Source organism: Dermacentor andersoni, chromosome 2 (genome assembly GCF_023375885.2).
Source record: "Dermacentor andersoni chromosome 2, qqDerAnde1_hic_scaffold, whole genome shotgun sequence".
NCBI classification, from domain to species: domain Eukaryota; kingdom Metazoa; phylum Arthropoda; class Arachnida; order Ixodida; family Ixodidae; genus Dermacentor; species Dermacentor andersoni.
The window spans coordinates 113,742,999-113,765,503 of NC_092815.1; the positions used below are offsets into that span (position 1 = coordinate 113,742,999).

Genomic DNA, 22,505 nt, shown 5'->3' on the forward strand with positions numbered 1-22,505 from the left:
TAACTGCCGTTTCCCAGACACTACTGCAGAAGTTGAAACGTGGAGCAGATGTAGAGGCGGCTGCTACATGGACCTCAAGGATCAGGCCTCAAGTTGTGCCGTATATCCAGACCCTTTGCCATAATTTCAAAAATGTCGTAGGAAGGCACGGAGAGCCGCTGGTTTTTCGGCCCACGAGAAATTTGGGACACTATGGCTTCGCATATTCAATGCCAGGAGACTTGGCTGCGAAACAAAAACACGCGACACTACCTTAATGAATTGTTCAACTGAACTTGTCTATTCAATTCCCCTTTCTTGTTGCAAAGTGTACATCGGGAAAAACAGAGAGATGTCTGAGCAGTCGAATACTCGGGAGCACGTACAGAAAGTGAAGAAAAAAGAAGGTAAGTATGCGCACCTGGCTGCGCATGTCACATCTTGTCGCCGTGAGCCACGTTCTCGTGTCACGCAGACTGTTGGCCATAGCGCAAGAACAGCACCTGTGACCCTAGAAACCTGCGGAAGCAGATTAGCCGGCGATTGTCACGACTAGAGGAAGTCAATCTAATGTCGGGGCTTTTGTTGTTCGTGGTTATGTGTCTTGTTGTTCCTGTATTCGTGTTTCTGGTGGTTATGTCAATATGGAATACCAACTATCCCTTTCTCACACATGGCTGTGATAACGGGCGTGTGTATCCGTTGATCTTTGTTAGAAGTGTTCTCAAAGTTCTTTATTTTTTAGTTAAGCGCATTGATTTTTAGTAGTTCAGTAGAGAGGGGTTGAGGGGAGTGCATAAAGTGCTCTAGGTGCTCTAGGCAGCGTTTTGCCGTTCCAGTAGCGTCTGTCCTGTGTGGACACAAACAAACATAACTTTAGTGAATGCCTTTGCACGTGTGTGTTGGAGTTAGCAACGTTGAGAATAAACGCAATTTTTCTGAAGTGTATTACCAGTGGGTAATTTGCGCAAGTTTGATTTTCTTTTTATTTAAAGCCTGTAGTGTAGGGACAGAAAGAAAGCAGGCATGTGGTATGCGTGAGACGCAAGTATGCGTTGCTTCGTTGAAATCAAAGAAACATGATCCCTCACCATGTTAGCACAAAAGCTGCGTCTAAATTGTGGGGTTCAAAATAAAAGGCTCATAACAAACTTTTAGTAGGAAGCCTTGTGGACACGTAGCTTATTCTGGTCGTTTGCGCGTGGTTGGATGCTTTGTTGCTGGGAACGGCTCTTCCGCGCGGGTGATTGTGAAATGACTGGAATAATTCCGAGCTTTGCTGAACGCCCGCCCGTCGCCTTGGTCACCAGTCATTCTCACTTGACCTCGCGCTTATCAGCTCTGGCCAGTCAAGATTTTACGTTTAGCACTTTTTACGTTTGGCGTGTTGGCTGAACTACTGTGGCCGGGGTCATTGTGGCATCGACGTCAAACGACATTCGACTGAATAAACACATTTGGGAATACTATACAAAAAGGAGCGTTTCTGTTCTACCCAAGCGACTTGCCAGTGACATCACTCTAAGCCGTTTTTCGAGGCTTCGGACTTTTCAAGGTGTAGGCTAATTGCCGTCGCAACGTATTGGGTTCCATGCCAACCAATTAATTTAATGGAGCAGAGTTTTCGGTTTTCGGCAGAGAGTTTACTTTTTTGGAATAAAAACAGGAACAACGCAACACAGGACGGGAGCGTAAACAGGACAGAGCGCTGTTATGTCGTCCTGTGTTGCGCTGTTCCTGTTTTAATTCTAAAGATGAACCAACCAGCCCCATTGAACACAGTCCTTACTTTTTTATGAGCTTGTGACTTGAACAATTTGACTGGCCTAGCTGCTGCTCCATTTCCATAATCACCTCTTGGGTCGTTGGCGTGCTTAGTGTGGGCCTTGTCTTCTGAGCTAGAGCTTTGCGACGTCCAAGGACCACTGGACTGTGTTATTTTGACGTCGGCTCTTTGGCTGTTTCCCTAGCAAGCGCCCTAAAGAAGACGGCTGGGATTTAAAGAATTATCTTCCCTGCCAGCAGTCGTGCTCTACCAAATTGTAGCCGTATTTGCTCTCACATTATATAGGCTGTGTTCCGAAAACGACGTAGCGGCGTGTATCTGTACAGCGATCGCTACTCCTGAAAATATCTTCTGCCTTTATCTGTAAATAAGCTTGTTTTAATTCTTCTATTTAAATTAACGCTTGTGTTGTTCCTCCAACCTCTCGTCCTCCCAACTCCTAGTCAAGCCATCAATTCTCGCAGTAAAGATAAAGACCATGACGCGGGCGTACTTCGTGTCCTTGTGACTTTCCGGCAGCGTAGGCCTGCTTCCCTTTTTCTAGGCGCCCCGGCGCCGCAGGCTAGAGCGCGACCGTTCCTGTCACGACAGACTCCGATACCAGTACACATATGTGCCTTGCACGTGAGTTGGCTTCTGACTTGTCAATTTATTTTAGTTTCCTTCACTACGTAACCTAATTACACAACCATAACCAAAATTTACGCTTAGTTTAGACCGTGTGTATCGCAGCTTTTTTCATAGATAATAAAATTATGTTCTAACCGCTTTTGGACTAGAAAACTTTTAGCAAACTTATTTTTGATCATATCCTGCAAATGGTTTACTTCCAGTTTTATTGGGCAGAGATAGTTATGCTAGGCTCTAAAGGAACCATAGGAGAGGTGTTATGTTCCCTATCGCAGTTAGCCCTATACTATAGTTGTTTAAAGCACGCGTTATCATGAAGAGTTCTGTTCTTACGCACATTTAATTAATTACACCTGCGCAGGCTGTTCGTGGCGACATGCAAGTATATTGCTTACAAGTGTCCCGAGATTAGATGACCAGCAGCAGGCATTTTAAAGTACGCAAAACAGCCGTTTCGCTAATCGTTTCTCAGCTTGCGAGGATGCCGACTTGAACATAATGGTAATAATAGAAGTTGACGGGCGCCATAGCAGCAATTGAATGGCACTCTAGCGAAAGAACTCTAGCACTGGAGAGCACATAGATAAAAAGAACACGGCGTATAAATTTTAGTGAAGGATATTAAACCAACAGGGTGCTGCAGTCAACCTTCAGTCTTTCAAGTGTCAGTCTATATGGAAAGCATATGAACCGCAACTGCCCAGCAAAATATATTGCATCAAACAAAATAAGTCTACGAGTGAAAGCTGCTTTTATTGACGATGACGAAGACGAAGTCGAAACGATGACGAAGTTTCCCGAAAGAATGCGCTCGGGCGGAGCAAATGGCTTACAATGCTATGCACTGTAAAAATGTTTGCACCCTTAAGGTTGGTCTCATGTCGCACTGGTAACACCTTTACCGTTAAGGCCTTACAAAACTTTGGAGAGGCCCCAAACGGAGCTCTAACTAGACGTGCGATGACAAAAGACGTAGTTGAAACCTATGGAATCATTCTGACAGCCTTGAGTGCACGGAAGTATACGACAATAGAGCTTCATATCTCTCTTTGCACATTCTCTTATCGATTATTTCTGTGCGCCCAAAGCTGTCAAAATGATTACATAGGTTTCAACTACGTCTTTTGTCATCACGTGTTTAGTTATAGCTCCGTCGTCGGGCTCTGTAAAAGTTTGTAAGGCCCCAACGGTAAGGGTGTTACAATTGCGACATGAAAGCAGCACTAAGGGTGTAAACGTTTCTACAGTGTACATTCGCCTGCTACAGACAATATCATGTTCGTATTCACAAAATCAGTTCTGACACGAGAACAGCCATGCGGTAGGCATGGAAAGAAAGAGGACTTGAAGTGAGACACACCGCTGATTGGAAAGTCGCGAAATGAGTTCTGTCCAATTTTAACCCAGCAACACGTGTCTGTCTACGACAACGCAGCAGGGACCACTGAATTATGTTTTTTTTTCTTCACTAGTGGGAAATTCAGAAGAGAGCCATGTGCAGCGCTTGTTTTGACTGAACAGTGGGACATGGCTTGGCAATTTCAGATTCGCTAAAATAATACCAAGGAACGCGGTAGATTGGACTGCACGCCGCCATCGATACGGACATTTCCGAATGACTCAGAGTACTAAAGCGACACCCTTGCAATACTGGAATAAGATCAGTGGAAACCGGTGCCGCTGTTAATCATTATAAAGAGAGAAACAGCTTTCCTGGTAAATTGATGCAGACACAATGTAGAGGCCGCTGTCCACACCGACTACGCCACTGACGAGATTGAGAACTTGTAACCCTATTTTTGCTGCTTTTGTGCATCACAATAACAATACACGTATGAAAATTCTCTGGACGACACGCAGCTGCCAAAATAATGCGCCATTATTGATGTTGGGTGGTACTTTTGTCTGTAATTATATTTCGTACTTTGTGTAAATATTCCTGTTCATAAAAAAGTTTCACTTCCTCGATGGCTAACAGCAAAGCTGCAGTGGCTTAGGTAGCTTAGAACAAAATACCAGTCTTTGAAACCACGCAATGAGAAAGCAGAATTTGAAAGCGAACCATGTCTTTGCCTCCCATTCCCTGGTTTCGCCTTGGTCAGTCACTCGCTGCTCGGGTTCTATCTGAGTAGATTCGCATTCACTTTACAAAATAATAAAGCGAGTCGAGTGGCAGGATTCCAACATTGGCACCGCCGCGAAGCCACCTGGTGCTCCAGCCATTACGCCACAGTCGCACTTGTACTTTCTTACAGGGAAGCGAAACCGTAGCAATTACACTAAAGACACCACAATTCAATAATAAGGCAAATTCAAATACAAGTAAAAGAGTTGAAACAGTCCAGAGATTCATTAGAAAGCTCGTATACACCAGAAGCGCACGCACAGTTTTCTCGTGCCAGTACCAACTATACTCCGTTCCATACACAGCAGTTCACGCTGTGGAGCAAGAAAATGTATCAATCCGCGTGTCCCGTCCATGCTACGTTTTGTGTTCCGTCCATGCTTCGCAGAGCTAACAGCGTTCGCTCGCGCGATCATGCTCCTCGCGACGGGTTGTAAATAAAAGACCCGAAAAGAACAACGAAGACAAAAATTAACTAAAACAACGCATTAGCAGCCGTATACCACAGCGCCTTTGGTTGTAAGAGTTAAAACTTGTTTCAATCAATACTGCGCCTATATAAAAAAGATTTGGGCATAATTGCGTTAAAAAATATCGAGCTATATCCAAGTGCGAACGAAGCCAATGCAAGAAGTCTCTCTAGCCTCCGCAGCGTTGACTGCTATGTATGGAACGGAGTATTGCTCTTATCGATGATCGCCGCATATTGACGAGTACCATTCCCATACACATAACCCCAATGGGGAATCGGCCAGGAGGTGTGTACGAAATAGGATGATTATGATGATTATGATTATTACGCTGATTATGATGATAATCCTCATACCATGGTAGATACTCGCAATGTGGGTTGGTCAAAAAGCGCCTAGTACATATCGTGCCAACGCCAACCAGATCTTTCAGATATCGCCGCGTGTTGATGGTTATCATGATTTCCATACTAGGCGCATACCCACAATGAGAGACTGACCAAGAAGCGGGGGATACATAACATTCAAACACCAACAGGCCCTTTGAGATAATTACTGCGTGTTGGTGATTATTGCGATTTACATATTAGGGCACATACTCACAACGGGGGACTGGCCAAGAAGAGGCAGGCACATTTAAAATAAATAAGAACTGAAGAAACAGAAGCCTAGATAAGATTTGTCCAATTGCGTAGCATGGGTAGGAGATAGCGCATGCGTACGTCAGTTTCATGTGCGCCAAACACGGAAGGCTGCAATTGGTAAACTTATTGCATTTCATTAACCGGTGTCACGAAAGCTTCGCTTCACATCGATTCCAATATGTGCGTTCGATATGTATAATTTCTCTTTCCATGTGCAAACTACAACGCATGTTTCCAACAGGTGCGTTCCGTATCGCCGCAAACAGTTTCCATCTCATATGCAGGCCTTGCTTCCTTATGTACACTACCAAGGAAGCAAGATATAATTGAAGCGAGCGTGAGAGGCGAGAGAATCAAGGCAGCTAGTCGGGATATGTGTAACGATAGTATATTGATATTTTTGACTCAGTGCCTAAGGTTTCAGCTGCTTATCTTCACTCGACTCATTCAACTTCTTCCTAATGGAAAGCTGGTAGAGCGAGGTGATAACAAGCTACGACGCTTGAGCTCTTGGTGTCCTGCTGACATTGCTCATCGGTCCACTCAGATAAATAAGCTTACCGCAAACAGTTGGGCAAAATTACTGGAAGACATTTAGGTGGTGCCTCGATAGATCTCATCACTAAGTGGCTACTGACTCCTAATCTGTTAGTAAACAGCAACAACAAAGAGGCAAAGCATAGAAAGGCTAGATATGCCGCTACTTGGTTGGGCATGTGTTGAATAAATTAACTTGGAGGTGGCGGTGTTGCCCACAGAGCATCTGGCAACAGAATGGTGGATTGGCCTACAGCATAGAAGCCGGTAGATGTGCTTGTGAGATGTATGTTCATGGGCTCAGAGTTAATGCTGGATGCGTTAATGCGCTTTACTGTTGGGGCGATGCTGAGAGCTGCATGCTTCTCACTTCACAGAGCTATACATCGCACATGCTATATTGCTTGCCACATCCCGCCTCGCGAAATAACGCAGGCATGGATCCCGTGTTCTGAGCCCGACCAGAATCAATGAGCCCCGTTGAGCAGTCTCACAGGGAACTTGACTTAATACTATGCAGCAGTATCTTCAGGTGACACAGACTCTACAACAAGGTTGTCGGCTGGGTGGCGGGTTCGTTCTTTAACATGTTTATGTTTCTGATGCAATCATCCTTAGACTTTGCCGTGATTAATCAATGGAGAAATGTGTATGCGTAAGGAATGTCTAGAGTTTGCAAGCAAGACTGCACGTTCCTACATAAAGAAGTGCGCTCTCGTAAATGTATTTAAGATGTTTGGTCCAGAAGGAGGGCGTGGCCACCAGGCATGCTTCATGGGTTTGAGCGTCAATGGCAGCATATTTAGTGCTTTGTGTTGGCTCTGCTGCCGAAAAAAACAATGTTTTGGGAGTGGTAAGAGCATTTGCTGCTGCTCTCCGAGATTATGCGCCAAGCTTATGTGGTCAGAACGCTTGACAGTAAACGTATGAGACGGACGTATCCTGCCAAAGAAAATTTAGTCAAGTATTAGTTGGAAGAGTTTGCGGCTACTCCCAGGGGACGCTGCCTGCTGGTGTTCAACCCGACCCTGACAAGATTCGCGCTGTCCAGCACTTTCCTGTTGCGTCTTCCGCCGCAGAAGTAAGAAATTTTGTTGGGCTATGCTCCTATTTCCGTCATCTTATCAATAATTTTGCTGAACCCACTCGCCCACTCATCAACGTATTTAACAGGGACCTTGCTTTCCCATGGGGCAGTGCTCAAACCAAAGCCTTCTTGGCCCTCGTACGCTTGCTCATGGCTTCCCCCATTGCTGGCTCATTATGATCCATCTGTCGTCACTGAATTTCACAGGGGTGCCACTTGCCATGGAATTGGAGCTACACTTGTTCAATAACCAAGAGCATGTAATTGCATACGCCAGCTGCCTATGGTCACCCGCCGAGAGGAATTCTTCAATTACCGAGAGGAATTACCGCATGGCGTTAGTTTAGGCAGTTGCCAAATTCAGCCCTTACTTGTACGGCTACACATTTTCTGGGATTACCGATCACCACGCCCTGTGCTGGCTCTCCTCACTTGGAGACCTCATTTTGTCGATTGCGTAGATGTTCGCTATGACTCGAAGAATATTCATTCGCTGTTTTATACAAGTTAGGCCGTTTGCACAAGGTCGCCTACTGCGTCGCCCGTCATCAAGTTGACCGCCTTAAATATCATGCGCACGACATCGACTCTTGCGTACTGCCATTTATGATCTGCATGACATCCGTACTGAACCACGACGTGATGACTGCTTAAGATTCACTCACACTAGGCCAACACGATACCCATTTCCGTCTGCCGAATGTCGTCGACAGCGTTTCGTTTCTTTGTGTTGGCGCCGGCGCCTCTTTCACACTGTACCGACGCTGACAATCTGCCGATGGTCGGCGGAGAGTTCCGCGTCGCTACAGTGGGACAGAGGCGCATACACGAAGAAAAAACGCTGTCGCCGATAGTCGGAAGACCGAAATCGGTGTCATATTGACCTTGCGTGAATGAGCCTCTACGTGGTATCATCGGTCATTTCCATTCTGGACATTCGGAGCCTACGCTGCGGATGTTCGTGCTGCGCCACGACGTTCTCTACCATCGTTGCTTACGCCCTGGAAGACCAGAATTTTTGCTCGTTGTACCACGCCACCTCCAAACAATAGTTCTTGAGGAATTGCATTACGTCCATACTGCAGGCTACCTCGTCGTTTCGAGTACTTACGACCGCGTACAACGCCGCTTCTACTAGCCAGGCCTGTACCGCTCTGCGAACCGCTAGGTTGCAGCCTGTGCGTTCTGTCAGCCCCGTAAAAAACCTGTGTGCTGCCCGCTGGACCACTTCATCCCATCTACGTGCCCCCAAAACCATTCTTTCGCGTCGGCCTCGATCTGTTCGGCCCTTTTCAGACGTCGAAATCTGGCGAGAAGTGGGTCGTCGCGACTGATTGCGCGACCCGTTACGCGATCAGGCAAACTTTGCGCCCAACTTGTGCACCTGAGGTGGCAAATTTCCTTTTGCGTGACGTCATCCTCCGTCAAGACCCGCTCCCGCACTCCTTGCTTATTGCGGCCGTACCTTCTTAACTCGAGTAGTTGAAGAAATACTTCGTTCTTGTTCTGCCGAGCGCAAGCCTTCCACCGCCTACGACCCGCAGACAAACAGATTGACAGAGCGGCTCAATCAAGCGTTGACAAAAATACTGTGTACGTTTCTGACGACCACAGTGATTGGGACAACACGTTACCCTTCGTGATCTTCGCCTGTAATTCGCCCCGTCACCAGACCACTGGCTTTTCACTCTTTTTCGGCCGCCACCATTGTTTGCCATTTGACACACTGCTTTCTTCCTTGACGAACGCTCCAACTGAATATGCTCAAGATGTCTTCGCCGGGGCTGACACGGCACGCCAGATTGCCGGCTCCCAGCTCACTGAATCTCAGACCATGCAGATGATCCGGTACAATACAACAGGCATCGGGACGTTCGATTTCTTCTTGAATCCATTGTTCTTCTATGGACACCATGTCGCCGCGTCGGCTTGTCTGAAAAGCTGCTGCCGCGCAACACAGGACCCTACACGATACTGCATTAGCTTGGTGGCGTGAACTACGAGATCGCTCCGCTGGACTCGCGTGTCCCCACGGACGTCGTGCACGTTTCCCGGCTGAAGTCTTACTTGGCCGCCAGTTCAACTCCCTCCCTTATATTTAGCGCCGAGACGCCCCCCCCCCCCCCCCCCCCCCCCCTTCACAGGCAGGGGTTACGTTACGGCGCAACCAAGAATGGCGCCAGTCAGAATGGCATGAGTTAACGTGTGTAGGTGGAATCGGTCTCGACAACCATCTTGTTTATGCATCGTTGTCTCTCTTGTAAATCTTGTAAATACATCTTTTTAAATGACTTCTGCAATATATTTATTTTTATCATATAGAACCCTCCCAACGATCCAAGAAAGATTGTAAAGTATTGCCTGTATATCACAGTTCCTTCAATTGTTTATGACAACGAAAGATTTCATTTATTGTCTGCTTCGGCATCCCGAGAGCTGTTGGCACCCTCAGCATTTCTTTTTCGCATTTTTCACATGGTAGTTAACGGTTGCGACCGCATTCGGTTACCACAACACCGGCGTGTTATGTTAGGTATATCGTAATTATGAAACATGGTCCTGGAGTTCGATACAGGAATAAACGGGTTTATAAGTGAGCGTCTTCATGGTTTTATGTTTTTCAGATTTCTGACACGAAAGTGCCACCTAATACAATATGAATACCAACAAAATGCTCAAATTAAATTAAAAGTACTGTCGCTTTAATTAAATTTATTTGTGCGGCTCTGAACGATGCCACTGAAGACAATGCTAGGAACGCCATTCCTTTTTCTGTTCCTCTCTTCTGAAAATATGTGGTTTCCCTTGTATCGAGCTAGATTTCCTGATACAGCAATTACATCTAATGTCACGGCAAAATGGCTAAACGAAAGAGCAGCTACAACAGATAGATCTTGAATTAAGCTGTTTGAGGTTTGTTGTGAAAACAAACGACCGCATTGTGGAAAGTCAGAACACAAACGATGCTGAAAGTGTGAAATGAAAAGAAGCGGCATAGTGTGCGCAGGTCGGAAGGAGCGCAGATTTATGAGATTTATTTTTGGTATATATGTTGGAAGGAAATATGAGGACACAAGGGTAGGATTATATGAAGGCCCCTTAATCTCCTGGGAGGAACTGCCAATAGACGAAAAGAAAGGTACTACACTTTTGCTACATTCGAAAACATACCGTTTTAGCCGAGTCCAACGACAGCAATTTGGGACGCTGGCTGCGGAAAGAACAATGAAAGTGAAAGTTTATTTCCGTCTTGTAAGGTCATAGGCAATTGGACAGTTCTTTTTTTCTAAGAACAGAAACAAAACAAAGAACAGAGAACAAACAACAGAAACAAAAGAAAAGAATTAGGAATGAAATAAAGTGTTAATTGAAGGAGTTATTCTTGAGCTGAAAAATGACGTGGAGCTTTTGATTTATATGTGGCCTGGATACTGACTAGAAACCTACCACTATCATTGAAAACAAAGGTGTACAATCACTACATTCTACCAGTGCTAACATACGGGGCAGAACATTGGAGGTTGAGAAAGAAGCTCGAAAAGAAGCACCGCGCAAAGAGCGATGGAACGAGAAATGTTAGGCGTAACGCTAACAAACAGGAAAAGAGCGGTGTTAGTGAGAGAGGAAATGTGGATAGCGGATATTCTAATTGACTATAAAAGAAAAAAAATGAACCTGAGCAGGCCATGTAATGGCGTAGGATGGATAACCGGTGGGCCATTAGAGTTACAGAATGGGTGCCAAGAGAAGGGAAGCGCACTCGAAGACGGCAGGGAGAAACACGTTTATTTATCAAGGACTCCAGGAAACTAGGTGCGATGATGAAATATCAACGTGTTGTGGAACATCTGTGTTGCGTTCAATGGATTTGCGAAGAATAAAATCAGTTGCAAAAGAACTGCTGCGGAAAAAATTGGCTGCCTTATTTTTTTAGGCCTACCCTATATTAGTGAGATTTAGGTGATGAATGATCGTATTGACGTATATCTTAAAGTTTTAGTTTATGCCACTGCTGTGTAGATTGTTCAGCAAAAAGTACGACTTCCTCTCGAATTTCCTGCTAATAATGTCTCTACAAGACGCGGTAGCGCTCAATGTGAACAGGCTGACATTTTTTTTAGTATTTAGCTGACAAATTAGAACAAGCGCGAGTAATTATCACAATAGATGTGAATGACTAGCGAGCGTCTTCGTTTAGTGCAGAATATGTGTTTGTGATTTGTAAAGGATCACGGCAAGCAAAGGATTGAAGGCGCTGAGCTGAATTCTGGCACAGCTACACTTGAGAGTTTGTATAGGTTGCGATACAGCAACATTTACAAGCGGTTCGCCCCATTTGGGGAAATTTGTTCATGAAAAGTCATAGTGATGGGCGCGTGGGTTGCTTCGGAGCGAGTTGGACGCGGTGTTGAAAGTGGCCTTAGCGCCTGAGCCTAGAGCGGCAAATACATGTGCCGTAAAAATGAACACTTAATGTAAGGGTGTAAGCGAACGGTACAACTACAGACTTGTAAAGGTCTACAAAGCGCCAAAGCACGCTTAAGACTGTTCGGTTTGTTCCATGGCTGATGACACTATGGCCCATAAGGGCGTAAAAACTCACAGTGCGCAACGTGTACATTTCGGCCCTATAGGCGATAGGTGACGTGATGCATGACGCGATGCATCAGGGCCTAAATTGGCCTAAATTGCAAAGGAACTGATAGTTTTTTAATGCAGAGCATAATGCGACTCCAGAAGCACGCATACTCGCTGCTAATTGGATTGGTTCGGCTTGTCCATGCGTTCGTGCGTAATGGTTTCAATATCGGGCTTCTGTAATAGAGGTTCTGTGTTCAAATCCTGCCATCGGCAAAATTTTTTAATATTTACCGAATTATTTATAACACGGCACTTTTTTAAACGCGATCACTTTGCAAAGTCACGAAGCCATTTAAAGCCAGAATGACGAAGTTTAGGCAAATCCGTGTACTTCCGATCATTCGCATGCTAGCTGAACTGACCCGCTTGTAGCTCCCGTAGACACTAGCGCCGCAGTTCCCGTTAAACGTATGAAAATCTGCTCACTAAATCACTTCAGGTTCCAGAGGAAGCCATTGCAGTGTCAATAAGACGTGACACCTAGAACAGCAGACAAGACACGACGAGTGCTATGGCCTCATCTGGCATCAACCATCCAACCCAAGAAGAATTTACTTTCAGTTTCTATCCGTAGGAATTCCTGGAGTTCTGACAATTCATTTCCAGTGCGCTTCAATGCCTGACGCACACTTATTGTTCGGCAGTTTTCACCGAGCACCTATGTGCGTGCTGCATGTACGGCCCTATTACTGCTACATCGAAAATGAATAATAAGCATAAATAGCCGCAATCAGTCAATCCGTCATTATGAGGACGAAATGCGTTGCGTTGCGCTGACTTCATAATGAGAAAGAGTGAAAGCTAAAAATACACGCCAGTTACTTTGCAACACGTTTTCGTTATCGGATTCCATCAGAATCACTTGTTTGCTGTCTATTTTTATATTCGCTTAGTTGTAACCTTACAATGTTTCTTCACTGGCAGATCGAGGTTAAACGGGTGCTGTTTTAACACCACGGTAAAGATGGAAGCAAAATTAGCTCCGCAGTGCTAAACCGAAGGGAATGGTGTAAATGACATTGTTACGAAGATGAACTCGACGAAATTTTTCCGACGAAATTTTAAGCATTCTCCTTCATCACTGAAGGCAACCTTGTATTTAACAAACATCAGGCCTATTCTAGAATATGCATGCGTTATCTGGGATCCATACACTAAAAACCTCACAGAAAAAATAGAACGCGTCCAAAAGCAAGCAGCACGCTTCGTAACAGGAAATTATAATTTTACTACCAGAGGATCCAGAATAAGGGAAGGGTTGGGTTGGAAAACTCTTTCTTCACGCAGGAAAATCCTAAGATTGAAATTCCTTTACAATATATATAAAAGTAAAACTGGTATCGACAAAACACTGTTCATCAAGGAGCCGCATTACGTTTCATCTAGGAGAGACCACGCTAACAAAGTTAGAGCTTATCAGTGCCGTACCAATGTGTTTAAATATTCATTTTTTCCTAACACGATTAGCGATTGGAATGAGCTCCCTAATGAAGTGATGGCAGCTTCTAGTTTTGAAAATGCTATTGAGAGTCATATTCTTTGATTGTTCTGTTATTCATCTCTGCACATACGCAACTTTTTTTTCTGTTTTGTTAGTTAGTTACTTTGTCACTCACTTTGTTTTGTACTTTGTTAGTTTCTATTCCGCTTTTGCGAATTTCAGTGCTTAAACTATGTTCTATTTACTGATGTATTCTTTTGATGTTGGCAAATATGTTTCCATTGTGACCACCTGTATTTTAACCCCCCTGCGATAATGCCGTACAGGCGATGTAGGTATACCGAATAAATAAATAAATAAATAAATAAATAAATAAATAAATAAATAAATAAATAAACCCCAACGCACAAGCGTATGCATAACTATTTACATAGAAAAAATTTAGTGGTAAGCGCGCAGGCTGGTATTATAGTCACAGTTCTTGTATTTGTTGCCTCAAGAATGGCTCCAGTAGACATTCTACCAATTCCTCTCCTTCTCCCTCTCGCGTGCATGGTCCTGTGCAAATGCACCGTAACAATATGGAAGGAAGAAAAACAAATTTAATGCGTAGTTCAACGGCTCAATTAATGTATGCTGAGCCCCAAAACGAGACCGTACGCAGAAGGACACAACTATCACATTGGATTTGGTATAACTAGCTTTCCCGTTCGTATATTTGAGCTTCTCATACTGGTTATGCATGTCACGTGCACCGTGCGCCTCTGTTAACATTTTCTATGATTTTCTGCACTGATGTGCAATCATAAAGTTCTGTTATCAGCCATATCTATGCCGCAATAATTTTTTTCTAAGGGGAAGCATGTTTCAGTGTTATTAAGGACGACTGTATCTTATCATTTGTAATTGATTTTCTGGCTTGACAGCCACTACATGACTGGATGTATCTTAGTACCAGCCGCAAGTCAGCATGGACACCTGAACGTGTACAGGCTGAACTACCATGCACCAGCGTTGGTTTACCGATGTGATAATAAAATTAACTTTCGCTATAATTGTTGCAGGAAAACGGATACACGGATACACGGAAAGCCAGCCACACCAGAAAAAGTAAGTACAAATAGAAGAAGCAGTCCTAATTCGTTTATCATTGCGTTTGCATTTATTGCCATTACATTATTACTCGACATATTAAAGAACGCTAGCCTAATGACAAACTTCAAAGGAACACCTAAAATAGAGTGTTTCAGATTTAAATACACGAGTAGATGAGTCAAATGATCAAATTGATCGAATTTTAACCTGCTACGCCACTTCTGAAGAACGGTTGTCTCTGCACTTTATGGAGAGAAAAAAAGAGCTCATGCCCCAAATGTGAAATTACACTTGCCTTGACGCATTAACTGAGTGAAATTTATAATGATCTTAGTTTTTTCAGTTGAGGCTTCAACCCTGTAATGGCCTATTGCCACAGTATCACAGTTGTTACGCTGAGTATTATGCATGCCTCAATATGCTGATTTAAAAAGGAGAAACTTAATGCGAAATCCTCAGTTGCGCTTTTTATATGCAGTTGCGGAGTTTCATCAGGGAATTGTCCATGAAACTAATTACTAAACAAATAAATTATATGATATTTACGTTATGCTAATCTAACCCTTACCATAATAATAAATAAGAATAACATTTTGTGGTTGCTTTTTGTACAAGTGTAGTCTCCATGACAAAAAATGAAGGTGAACAAGTTGTTCCAGTTTTGCTTACTGTGCATTGGAGATCGCGGAAATAATGAGCTTTCTTGCTCGTCATTAACGTGGTTTTCTTATACATTTTGTATAGTTTAAGAGCGCCAAAGAAACCCATAAAAGAGAAGAAAAAGGGTGTTATCGCGGGGAATGATAGGTGCCGATTTCTTTAGTGTTTACCATTTCTGGGCGCTTTTTTATTACGCAGTTCCTCTCCAAAATTGTTCGACTCAGTCTGTTTTGCGTCGTGCGCGAAAAGGTATTTATCAACGAAGAATGTCTCAAGTTGCATCGACAATGACGCAGTGCTAACTCAAGCTCGTCGCATTAGTAACAGTAGATCAAGCAGGAAGAATTGCTGAGTTCAGAGAAAGAGTCAGAGATATAAAGGCAGAAATTTGTCATTTGTTCTGTAGCAATATTGTACTAGCTACCTTCAGTGCCAGAAAATGACGCTTTCTTGAAAGGAAGTAACTACATGATGCGGCATTCATTCGAGCAAAATTACCAGTTCAGCGAATTTTCTTTTTCCTCTGAAAGTTTACAACAACTTCTAAGGACAACTACTTTTGGTGGAGATAGCAAAAAATGACACATTCATTCGCAGTGCGTGACAAACCTAGATTTCAGCGTATTGAGGTGCCTTCAGGTCTCTTGCGATAGAGAGCGCCTCTCACAAGTCTACAAGTTACCTTCTGGGCACGGTCTAACTAGGAGATATTTCTTTTGGAGGGGTCACACAATATGCATTGACAAGCGCTTTTTTGTGACGTTCCAGTGTCTGCTTGGCTATATCACAGCATGTGGCCGGCGAAAAGAAGCTGGCGTGGCGGCTATTAATACCGTAACTACTCTGCAGAGGGAAAGATAACTCATTGCTCAAAGGCATCAAGCCCATACTTCTGCATTTAAGTTAGGTGATATCTGCACCACAAGGTATTTCTGACACCTTTAACCGCCTTGCTGATTGCTCATTAGGGCAGGAAGTTCTGCCTCATTAAAGAGTGTACAATTGAACGAATCGTCCTATCTCCTATGTGCTTGCTGAGTTTCTTGCGTTTCCTGTCATTTTGTAGCTTACAGTAAAACAACTAATTATCTACCATCATAATCAAATTCAATGTAAGCTGATACAGCTCGACTGAAACGAGGACACAAACGGGCATCAACGCGCAAGCCCTGTTCAGGACATTGTACCACAGGATCAGCGCTTGTCGTGTGCTGGATGATCTTCTTTGTGTCCTCGTTTTGGTGGCGCTGTTTCAGCGCATGCTAAACAATAACCAGTCAGCCTTCACCTAGGTAATGTAACAACGTGATAAAATCTCTTGTTTGCGCACCACCTGCTTCCCAACACACGCACACACCCATATTTCTAGTTTGCAACATTATACTCCCAGGAACCACAAGAGGTTCCAATAAGAAAAAAAAAGTCCAATGATTGGATAGCCGAGCCTTCCAGTAGCCACAAAAGACAATAGTGGGAGAGTGCACTAATCAAGGTTTAATAATGGGTGGCTGCAGTGTACGTTTTCTTTCCAGAGGCTTTTATCCATAAGAGAATACAGGCGATTGACCAGCGATAATTCTCTACATGCGATTCGGCTTCTCCGATTGCTTCAGGAACCTTGAGTGCAACCTTGAGTGTGACGGAGCCACGAAGGGAAACGAACTGCCTAAACGCGCAAACAAAAATCATTGGTTCGTTATTCTAGTAGATCACGCAGTAAACTAAGAGGATAAACTGTCCTTTGAAAGTGTCACCTCAAAATGGTCAAATTTCCTCCCGCTCTTTCTTTTTTCACAAGACAGCACCGATCCTAATTAGGCGACACGCATCGAGCTATCTTACCTTCAGTGCGAGAAAATGAACTTGTCGGGGTCTTTGCACGGACAATAGCATTCAATGAGGTGGCGCTGAAGGATAGCACTGCGAAAGAAAGCTCACATCCTGCTTTCAATTCGTCTCCGGTTCTTAAAGTGCGTCTCTACAAAGCTTGGGCAACTTGGCCCTTCTCGAGACATTCGGTGTTGCACGTACGCAAACCTCTCCCAACCTCCTCCTTGCTCAATTACATTTCGTCAACGACCGGCGTGGCGACGAGAAACTCCTTAGACAGGGACCACACGCCACGCCAGAGGGTCGCTGGCCCGTTGCGCGTGCTTCATGCCGTTATCTGAGATTTGTTGAAGGTGACGGCGGAGTGACTCAGACTCGTTTATTCTCTAATTTTGTCGCCGTCGTGGAGACAACGGCTGAGCACGTATTCGAAGAGGGCAGGAATGCAGTTGTGTTGCCAATGGTCGCTTTGGCGGAGCTCAGTTAGATATAGAGGACCGTCGTGGCGTTGCCTGCGTCGTGTTCTTTCTTTCTTTTCCTGCTTCGCACCTAAAAGGTCACGTTGACGACGTGGTGCGAGCGTAATGTCAGCTACACTGAAAAAGGGCTGTTTTGTATGGTTATAATTATATTAAAATTTTTAAGAATGTCACATGTGTTTTGTCTTGCGCCAGCAAGAAGTCTAACTGCCTTGCTCTGTTCGTATCGCAAATGCACTAGCTATGTGCTTAGGAATAATCTTCACTGCCGAAAAGTTATGTACGACCATTTGATAGAAACTGGAAGTTTGTAGGCATGATTATAGTGTGGACTGTTTTGTTATGTTGAAGTACTGAACAGTGCGTTCATAGTTATAAATTCTGCGTGCAGCAAAATCAATAGCCAATATATGGCAACATATGGGTCGATAGATCTGCCTCTTATATGGAGACGAGAAAGGCGAAACAATGTATTAAAAGTGAGGAATCGCTAGTAACATGTGTACCAGTTATTTTGGCATATAGCAGCCTCAGCAAGAGCAGAAGTGAGTAATGTGGCCAGAATCAGGCCAAAGGTCCGTGCGACGTAAAGGTTTTCTGGCGCGATCGGAACACAGACCTCACATTGCACAGGTTTAAATAGTAAACAAATGAGCTATCATACTGATAACGGGCCCTTATGGCTACTTAGTAACAACTGGGATAATTGACTGAGTGCGGAGTTTTTGAATACTTCGTCGTATTTTGGGGAAATTCACCCAGTTTGCAGTATATGTGCTTGTCTTGGCCTAGCCTCTCTCCCGCCAACTTAGGTCACTGGGTAGTTCATGGTCTAACGGGTAGAGCATTGTGCTACTATACTGTGGGAACCAGGCTCCAAACTAACCGTTGGACCTATTTAGGTTTATGGGTATGTGCCACAGAGTTTGTGCTGATCTTCTGTAAACCTCTTTCCCACAAGCTTTGGTTACTTGCCTATGCGCTCTTCTTTAACACTGTGACGCTAACTTGGATCATTGGGCGTGTGCCACTTCGTACAGTCAAGAGCTTTACGACAGTAAACACGGGAGCGCGTGCCACACAGAGCAAGCGGAATGCGCCAGCGAGAAGCTCGTGCGCTCACGTAGTTTGTACGCTCAGCGGACGCACTCCCTCCTAGCACCTCATCACGCGGTTGCCTGTTGCGATAGCTACGTCATCTGCAAAGAAGAGCGCCTGCATATAAGGCTCCTTTTTATCACTCAATCGTGCACTGTATTACGAAAAACAAACGTTTGATAATGCGTTTTGACCGCACATTTGTTTTACAGTGGAAATAATGCGAAATGTGCAGACTTTTATTCTTTTTCACTATATAAAGTGGAGATGGGAAGAGATAGCTTGATCGCACCGTTCTTCAGCGGAAGTAGCGCAATCGCTACTTCCGCTGTTTCGGGTTGTTCCGCTGCGACCCTACACGTGTGCGTAAGCCGTGAGTTAACGTCTACGACTACCGCCTTGAACCGCATAGCGTTTCATAGCGTCGCCTGGAGTCAGCGTCGTGTCGTTGTTTTCAACTTCCTTTTGTCCGTGTCTTGTGTTGCGCTGTTCAGAACTTTACGATGAAATAATCTGTTGTTTCTAAACAAGCACTACCATATCGGTATCGAATATTTTTCGCTAGAGTTGCTGTTTAGGAAGCTAATTAAGCAAATCTGTGTTAATTGCAGATCTACACGAAGTAAGGCTGGCAGGTTATCGGCCATATAAATTGTCGTAGGTGAATGCTGACTAATTAAAATAGCAAGCGTGGTGTCAGACATGCACAAACATAATCAACAGTTCTCGCTCGATGACCGCGAAGACTCGCTTGTCACAACACTATTCGGACGAAGAGCGCAGGCAACACGCTTCGTGCTACCTCTCGCTTCAACACGTCTCTGAAACGTGAGATAAGGCGAAGGATAACACTCGGGACAAAAGCGCACATGAAGCCCGTATCTGTCTCGGTGCGCCAAAAGTTGGCAACTGCCGCAGATCACCTCCAAGTTAGGACGCGATGACCAACCAGTAATTTCCACTGCAGCCACCGCTCTCCGCTCGGGGAGTCATCATGATTATTCCTAAATGTTTGACTTAGTTCAGTAACAGAACGATTCGGCAGCATATGGTACACCCTTGAATTCAAATAAAGAAAAAAATTCAGAGTCCTTTTACTCTGTGAAGATGGATGATCAGCGGAGCTGTATATATGGTGATAGATATGTTGATAATGAATATGTTGACTGAAAATAAAAGACACACCTTAATGAATTTCGTTGTTTCTTCACGATTTCTTTCGTTTATTAAATTGCATATCCAAAGTTCTTTTTAACTTTCTTTTGTTTGCTTTTTTGGTTTTATCATTTGGTCGCCAATGTGACTATGCTTTTATGGTCGCTATGATAAACGGCCAGTGGCCGTGTGGCGACACTGAAAAGGTTCTTGGCCAACGTGAAGTCTATACACGACGGATGACGCGTCGTGGGCACACTGATATTTGTGTAACAGCGAGTGCGGAACCTTTAGAAGAGAAATGCCACGAAACACTTTCCGTCTGGCCGAGACACGTCTTTACTGAAATCACCCACAATTATGATGAGAATGAAGTTGGTGAAGGGGATCCAACGAAATGTGCACACGCTTGGCGTTTGCGGAACGATCTTCGTCCACATTACATGCCGCCCGCCGTCGCCACGCACATTATCGCTTTTGTTCACGAAAGTGTTCTTCATAGGTGCGCTGTTATTCAGCCAGTCCTCACCGCACTGGGCCTACACAGTGCGCAGGTCGAAGCTAACGCAGATAAGGTTACGTGCTTTGCCTATAGAACCCATGACGTCAAACGGCAATCCATACTAAACAGTGTCTGTTCAGGTTTTACTTTCTTTATTACGATATTTCTTAATCACTATACGTTTTCACACTTCTTGCAATTAAACGCAGCTGAAGCATACCCAGCAATTCCAACGATACGCTTTTCCTTAACGGTTTAGATCATTTTTAAATCTTCGATGGCCGCCATCTTTTTCGCCTACGCAGACAAACCGCCAGAACGTAGCGTACAACAGCTCCGCTGTAAAAAACAAAACAAAAAGAAGCTTTGGCGAGAGTGGCGGGATCTATACATTCCTGCCATTACACTTCTAAACAACGCCTGCATCGAGCGCAGAGTCAAATTATAAAGAGCGTGTGTTCGTGCAGCCGTCTAGTTAAAGCTATCTCTGGCTCCACAAGGTAACGAGCAAAAGCGTGGATTAGTTGTTTTCTACTGTCCAGGCGAGCGACTGTGCGTGCAGTACACGGGGCCGGGGCAGATATACGGGTTCTCAAATTGAAATGTGACGCAGGTGTGGATGCAGTGCATGGTATTTCGCGAGGTGCAAACGTCGAAGCGCTTAAATATAGCGCACTCTCGGAAATTCATTATGGCGCCTTTCCTGGCTTCCATTTACGCACGCTTGCTGCACAAGGCTGCTGCCCGCGCGCAGCAGCCTTGTGAAAGCACGAGCCGCACACATTGCCGAACAAAGCCCGCCTGAGAGCTTTTAAGTTCGAGCATCAAAGGATATAACGTCACATGAATTTAATGAGCAAACAGCGTTTATTTTCTCTTTCGTTTAGCTTGAGGTATCGCTGGTGTACGTTTTTGTTGTGTACAGGCAAAGGGTATGAAACGCTATCGAACGGGTAAAGTACGCGAAAGCAATTTATAGTGCTGACAGTGAACGCTTCGCATGAAGCTGTTCTTGGCCACCTTGGCCAGGACATTAAAAGACACGCACGTGTCAGCACTGCGGATGCGCCTCACAGTCTCTGTGTTAGTCTTCTAGCACGTAGTATACAGGCTGAAAGGCGGCTATTGCCTATAAATGGTGCCAAAATCTTGCTACGCTTATGACTCATTCTAACTGTTAATTAAAATGTCGGGATTTACGTGCCAAAACCACGATGTGATTATGCGGCTCGCCATAGCGAGGGACTTCGGAGTAATCTGGACCACCTGGGGTTCTTTAATGTGCACCTAAATCTGAGATCACGGTCATCTACAAGTGCGGACGGACGCACTCTAATGCCGACTGCCTATCACACGCCTCCATTGACCCGCCGGCGCAAGACGACTACGATGACGACGCCTTCCTTCGAATAATAAGTGCGGATGACTTCGCGAGAAACAGCATCGAGCAGACACGGAGCTAAAACCCTCGTCGAGTATCTGGAAGGCAACACCGACGTTGTCCTTACGGTATTTAAGTGACGATTGTCTTGATTTTCGCTGCGAAACAACCTACTTGTAAAGAACTCACCAGCCCGCTCTAACTAGCTTCTTGGTGTTCCCTCAACACTGCGCCTAGAGGTACTGCACGCCTTACATGACAGTCCCACCACTGGGCACCTCGAATTGTCCTGGACGCTGTCGAGGATACAGGAAAGGTATTTCTGGCCGCGCCTGACCGCCGACGTCGCCCGTTATGTCAAGACATGGCGAGACTGTCAGCGACACAAGAGACCACCGTCAAGGCCAGCAAATTCCTCCAACGAATCAAGCCTTTTTGCCGGCACTCTCAGCAGATGCGGATGGATTTGTGGGGGCCCTTTTCGATGTCAGCATCTGGAAGTAAGTGGGTCGTCGTGGCGATGGACTACCTCACCCGCTTCGCTGATACAAAAGCTCTGCCGGAAGGTCGTGCAGCCGAAGAGGCGAAATTTTTCGTCGAGAACACCCTTTTGCGATATGGTGCTCCAGAAGTTCTCATCCCCAACAGAGGAACGGTTTTTACTGCAGAGCTTACCTAATCCATTCATCATTACAGTCAGACAAGGCAGACGAGGACAACTGCCTGCCACTCGCAGACGAATGATCCTGTCATTCATCGGTGGTTTAATGGCTTAACGAGACCCTTGCCGACCTGATAGGTACGGCGACGTGGAGAACAAGACGTGGGATGCAGTCCTGTTGTATGTAACCCTTTCTTATAACGTGGCAGCTCAAGAACCAACTCAAATGATGCCGTTCAAGCTGGTTTACGAAAGGAACCCTACAACGGCTCTCGACGCCATGCTGCCGCACGTCACCAGCGAA

General features: G+C 44.9%; 1 protein-coding gene across 1 annotated transcript in view; it reads left to right on the top strand.

Annotated features, from left to right (window-relative positions):
* LOC129387563 (uncharacterized) overlaps positions 1–22,505 on the top strand; it is an 849,695-nt gene that overhangs the window by 344,194 nt on the left and 482,996 nt on the right. Inside the window, exons 6-7 of the mRNA XM_072286147.1 lie at positions 7,169–7,252; positions 14,405–14,450. Coding sequence (XP_072142248.1) covers positions 7,169–7,252; positions 14,405–14,450 — 130 coding nt within the window. The remainder of the gene's footprint in view (positions 1–7,168; positions 7,253–14,404; positions 14,451–22,505) is intronic.